Source organism: Odontomachus brunneus, unplaced genomic scaffold (assembly GCF_010583005.1).
Source record: "Odontomachus brunneus isolate Ranch 3 - 2012 unplaced genomic scaffold, Obru_v1 Obru_scaffold_250, whole genome shotgun sequence".
NCBI classification, from domain to species: Eukaryota; Metazoa; Arthropoda; class Insecta; order Hymenoptera; family Formicidae; genus Odontomachus; species Odontomachus brunneus.
In genome coordinates, this window is record NW_022639700.1 from 334,042 (window position 1) to 340,534 (window position 6,493).

At 34.8% G+C, this 6,493-nt stretch overlaps 1 protein-coding gene across 4 annotated transcripts in view; it reads right to left on the reverse strand.

The window, feature by feature from the left end:
* Positions 1–6,493, reverse strand: part of LOC116852709 (mediator of RNA polymerase II transcription subunit 16) — a 144,673-nt gene that overhangs the window by 88,335 nt on the left and 49,845 nt on the right. For all 4 annotated transcript variants that reach the window (XM_032833333.1, XM_032833331.1, XM_032833332.1 and 1 more), the window contains one exon: positions 3,646–3,862. In XM_032833333.1, the coding sequence (XP_032689224.1) occupies positions 3,646–3,862 (217 nt within the window). The remainder of the gene's footprint in view (positions 1–3,645; positions 3,863–6,493) is intronic.

Here is a 6,493-nt window from a genome sequence, read left to right on the forward strand (position 1 = left end):
GAACGAAAGTATCACGGGGGATCGATATCAATCACAATTAAACCGTCTGAATGAAGCATTGTTGGAAAAAAGGCCAGCAGTAGCCAGCAATCAACGTAAAGTCATGCTTTTGCACGACAACGCTCGACCACACGTTGCCAAAGCCGTCAAAGAAACACTGATGCAACTCGAGTGGGAAGTTCTCCCGCACCCAGCGTATTCATCAGACTTAGCTCCTTCGGACTATTACTTGTTCCGGTCGATGCAGCACGGCTGGGTGGATACACACTTCAGAAATTACGAGGATGTGCGAAAATTGATCGACGAATGGATTGCATCAAAAGATCAATCGTTCTATCGTCGCGGAATCTACACGTTGCCCGAAAGATGGGAAAAATGTATAGCTAGCGAGCGAGGGAAAATACTTCGATTAATGTATTTTTTGCTTTTGATGTCGAAATAAATGAGTTTTTTAAACAAAAAAACCGCAGGAACTAAGTTTATCACCTAATAGATCAGAGCTCGCATTGTATATTCTGTCGTTTTTCGACTTGCTTTGCCTAGCACTATTCCCCTTACCTCATACTCCCCTTACTCCGCGTGCAACCTTTGTAATATCATCTCCAGAGAAAGAACAACTTATCAAATGATTTATTTACGAAGAATTAATTTTCTTAAATCGTTAAATCTGGACGAAATCTCAATTCAGATAGGAAATTGTTAACTAAAAAGATATAGAAAATATCATGTTTATTATAAAAAGTAATCATCGATTATTTCATAATTGAATCTGTACATATACAACCGAGGCAGCAGAATATTGCTATAATGACTCATTTACCATGCACGCTAGTAGATACGAAATTCATGTGCGTCCGTCTAAAAAATAGCGTTAATTGGTTGGATCTTGTTTAAAATTTATTATATTATTAAGCATTGTCAAAAAAAATATCTTAGAACTTCTTGAATCAATTTTTCATTAGGAATAGTGCTATGTAAATAATAGACTTGAATTACAAGACATCCTATACTATAAATATGCAAATATTTTCTTTCTTTATTAATGTTTTATTCATACATTAGTTAATAGAAAATTTAATAGAAGTTAATTTAGTTAATTTTAATAGAAATGCACAGATAGTAAAAAGAGATATAAAATATAAATATTTAAATGTGTATATACAGGATGTCCCAGGCTCTCCTCCGCGTATTTTGTGGGAATATAGAACGGGTTGAAGTAAACATAAAAATCCTATATCGTTTTGTAATATTCGCAATAATAATCGTGAAATTAATTTTAAAAGATTAAGGAAAAATGCACGCTGAATGATTGAGGGAGGAGCGTTCGTGGTCTAATAATATAGCACGCGGATGTCGGTGCGCGGTGATTGGAAAAACAACGCAGCACTGCCTGTGTTCATATCGCTGCACTCTTACGTCTTGTTGCACCGCGCCGAGGCGAGATATAGGAATGCAGCGATATAACTACAGACAGTGATGCATTGACCTACCACTCGCTGCGCACTGACACTCGCGCGCTATATTATTAGGCCGCGAGCTATATTACTCCTCCCTCAACCATTCAGCGTGCGTTTTTCTTTAATCTCTTACAATTAATTTCTCGGTTATTATTGCGAATATCGCAAAACACTATGGGACTTTTATGTTCACCTCAATCCATTCTACATTCTCACAAAATATGCGGAGGAGAGTCTGAGATATAAGGTATATACAGGATTCTCCTTCGAAATTTTTATGGGAACATAGAACGGATTGAGATAAATATAATAAAAGTCCCATACCATTTTGCGATATTCGCAATAAATCTCGAGATATTAAAGAAGATTCATGAATGATTACGCCCGAAATGACAGATGAGCTGTAGTAGCGCCATTTGCCGTTATATATTTATACATCAGGTCAATCTGAACAAAAACATCTTTTATCATTTTATAAATAACCATATAGATTTTTAGATATTAATTAAAGAAGGTTTGTGCATTATCGCGTACGATTATTTAATAATTTTCTATTAATAACTAAAAGTCTACCTGATTATTTGCAAAATGATAAAGCACTTTTTTGTTCAATTTGACCTGATATACAAGCACATCCCAGACAGCACACAATATTTACAAGATGTTTTAGAAATATAGATATTAAATATTTTATAAACACATTTTTTCAAATGTCTAAGATTTTCAAATATAAAAAGGATTATAATAAATATTTAAAAATATTTATGAAAAACATTTTTCATAAATACTTTTATGAAAAATATTATACTAACTATCAGTTTATACTAATATTTATTTATACTAATTACCAGTTTATACTATCTGATTATATTAACTACCAGTAACATGATATTAATGTCCTATTCAATAATGTAAATGCAATATAACACGTATGTTATGTAACAGTTACATTGTTGAGTGGGAAATTATAACATTGATGTAATGTTACCGCGAATTGGTGTCTATCGGTTAAGTTAATCGCTACCCAAGCCCGCCGAAACTGTTGTGCATATTGCGCCTTTTATTCTTATGTTTGATATTTCGTAGAGAGCGTATTTTGTACATTTTACATACGTGCAAGAACTCGGTCTGCTATCGACACTGCTATGAAGTTCGTATTACGTGCTCTCATGTACCAATTTTCTTTAATTAATATCTCAATTATCGTGTTTGTTTGCAAAATGATAAAATTTTTGTTTAGTTTGACGAGTTCTACCCGCATACAGGTAAATATATACGTTGTTAGATATTTTATATACAAGGTGACTCTAAATAAGTGAGAAAAACTTTAGGAAATAATTCTTTGTAAAAAATTAAGGGAGATATTTCATATAAACATATACTTCTATATCTCTCACTGAGGAGTTACATTTCTCTAAAGAGAGAAGTGAAAATTAAGTTTTTACTTGTTTTCTCAAATATTGGAAAAGTTAAAAAATGAAATCCGGTGGATGTTTTTTATTAGAAAAAAGGTTATTTATTAATATTTTTTAAATTCTCCTGTATCACATTGTAAGGGAATGAAAGTAATAATCCTTATTCAATGTTTTATTTTTCTACAACTTTTTAACGGGTCAGAATGTAATTATTCAAAAATATGAGTTAGAAAGCTTTATTTCTTTAGAAACTTTTGTCTTTTATTTTTATTGTAAAACTAGTAGTTTTTAACTAAAAAAAAAATATATATATATATTTTCATATACAACATAATAATACATCAAATTGCATTTTTAATTAATTTAAAAATGTCTAGTAGGCGGGTATCAGATTGACAACTTGTTTTGCAAATTTCTTTTTTTAATTTTCCCAGTATTTGAGAAAAAAATAAAAACTTAATTTTCACTTCCCCTGTTTTGAAAGAATGTAATTTCTCAAGGAGGGATATAGAAGTATATGTTTATATAAAAAATTCTTTTAATTTTTGACAAAGAATTCTTTTAAAATGTTTCGCACTTTTTTAGAATCATTTTGTTAAATTTCAATAATAATTTCTTTTTTAATAAAATTTTTCATAGAGTGAAACTATCGTTATACCGACAATCTAACATACATATAGTAGGTAAAAATATATTGTTCCATAATATGTCAAGAAGTTTAAAGAAATAAAATATTTAATTTTTTTATTTAAATTTAATTTTTAAAAACTTACCAATTAAACCATCATCCACTTGTGCTTGCTGCTGTGTATCTCCATTGGGTTGTACCAGTTTTGACAACAAGCGAAATAGCAAAGCAAGAACGTCTAGACTGTCCGCGCTACGAAGAAATACTGGAAGACATAATGGACGCAGCAATCCCCAGATGCGTATGATGACTAGCAGCTCACGAACAGTGTTCAGAGCTTTATGATCCTTAAGAAGTTCATACTGCAAAATAAAAAGAGAACAACAAACTAAACTATAAAAAGTATTAAATAATAGTAGTAACTAAAACAAGTTATTCTTATTATGATTTTATAAACACGATAATTTTCCTTGGTGTATTTTTTAAAAAGATATTTTAAAAAATACAAAATAGATGGAAACATAGAACTATCAGGATCTTGATTAAGTTCTCGCTGTTTTCCAACACATGGCGTTACCAGAACTGCGTGTGTATAGTTTAAGATAACGCATCTATAAGGAAGCTTGAAATTCAGTGTATGTCATTTCGCCGAAGTGTAAACAACTTTTTTTTTCATAGTGTTAAACATGTCGAATTTCGTGCCAAAAAAAGAGTATTTGCGGGGAATTTTACTGCACTACTTTATTAAAAAAAAATCTGCAGCTGAAGCACACAGAATTCTTGTTGAGACTTATGGCGACCATGTTCTGTCAGAAACAATATGCAGAGATTGGTTTAGACGCTTCAAAAATAATGATTTTGATGTTGAAGATAAAAAACGCTCTGGCGCACCGAAAAAGTTTGAAGACGAAGAATTGGAGGCATTATTTCATGAAGACTCATGTCAGACGCTAGCTGAACTTGCAGAATCATTAGGAGTTGATCACACAACAGTTTCGAAACGTTTGAAAGTATTAGGAATGATTCAAAAGCAAGGACATTGGGTGCCGTACGAGTTGAAGCCGAGAGACGTCGAACGGCGTCTTTTCACCTGTGAACAGTTGCTTCAACGGCAGAAAGGGAAAGGTTTTTTGCGTATCGTATCGTGACTGGTGATGAACAGTGCATAGACTACGATAATTCTAAGCGTAGAAGATCGTGGGGTAAGCCCGGCCATGCATCAACATTGTCGGCAAAGCCGAATATCCATGGTTCGAAGCTTCTGCTCTGCATTTGGTGGAATCAGCTGGGTATAGTTTATTATAAGTTGCTCAAACCGAACGAAACCATCACGGGAGATCGCTAACGACTACAATTGATGCGTTTGAGCCGAGCATTGAAGGAAAAACGGCCGTTATACGAGCAGAGATACGACAAAGTGATTTTGCAACATAATAACACTCGGCTACATGTCGCACAACCGATGAAAACCTATTTGGAAACGCTTAAATGGGAAGTCCTACTCCATCCGCCGTATTCACCAGACATTGCCTCTTCCAATTATCACTTGTTCCGATCGATGGCACATGGCCTGGCTGAGCAGCACTTCCATTCTTATGAAGATGCCAAAAAATGGGTCGACTCTTAGATAGCCTCAAAAAACGTGTCGTTTTTCCGACATGGAATTCAAATGCTACCAGACAGATGGGAAAAAGTAGTGGCTAGCGATGGACAATACTTTCAGTGACATGTTTTTTACGGCTTTTTTTAAATAAAGCATTAATTTTCACGAAAAATCAGCGAGAACTTATTCAAGGTCCTAATATTAGGTGGTAAACTTAGTTCCTACGGTTTTTTGTTTAAAAAACTCATTTATTTCGATATCAAAAGCAAAAAATACATTAATCGAAGTATTTTCCCTCGCTAGCTATACATTTTTCCCATCTTTCGGGCAACGCGTAGATTCCGCGACGATAGAACGATTGGTCTTTTGATGCAATCCATTCGTCGATCCATTTTCGCACATCCTCGTAATTTCTGAAGTGTGTATCCACCAAGCCGTGCTGCATCGACCGGAACAAGTAATAGTCCGAAGGAGCTAAGTCTGGTGAATACGCTGGGTGCGGGAGAACTTCCCACTCGAGCTGCATCAGTGTTTCTTTGACGGCTTTGGCAACGTGTGGTCGAGCGTTGTCGTGCAAAAGCATGACTTTACGTCGATTGCTGGCTACTGCTGGCCTTTTTTCCAACAATGCTTCATTCAGACGGTTTAATTGTGATTGATATCGATCCCCCGTGATACTTTCGTTCGGTCTGAGTAGCTCATAATAAACGACGCCGTGCATATCCCACCAAATGCAAAGCATTGCTTTGTGGCCATGAATATTTCTCTTTGGTGTGGATGTCGATGGTTGGCCAGGGTCTACCCATGATTTTCTTCGTTTAGGATTATCGAAGTATATCCATTTTTCATCGCCAGTCACTATGCGCCACAAAAAACTCTTCTTTTTCTGCCTGGCGAGCAGAGAAATAGAGATGTTTAAGCGATTCGCAATGGCATTTGCGGTTAATTCGTGTGGTACCCATTTTCCCTCCTTTTGAATTTTTCCCATTGCATGTAGACGTTTGGAAACAGCCATCGGAGTAACATTTAATGCTGCAGACAATTCTTGGAGCGTTTGAGTAGAGTTTTCGTCCAATAATGCCTGCAAATCGGTGTCTTCAAACTTTTTCGGTTGGCCTGAGCGTTCTTTATCATTGACATCAAAATCACCACTCTTAAATCGCTGAAACCATACTTGGCATGTTCTTCCCGATGGAACATAATTGCCATAAGTTTCGAAAAGCAATTTATGAGCTGCAGCTGCAGTTTTTTTCAAGTCAAAGTAATGAAGCAGCACATGTCGAAAAAACAACTTATCACGTTCCATATTTAATCAAAAGAAAAAATAGCACTGCTCGCTTAAATGAATCTCTTCGCACTGAATTTTATTGACAAATGTCTAACCTCTAAA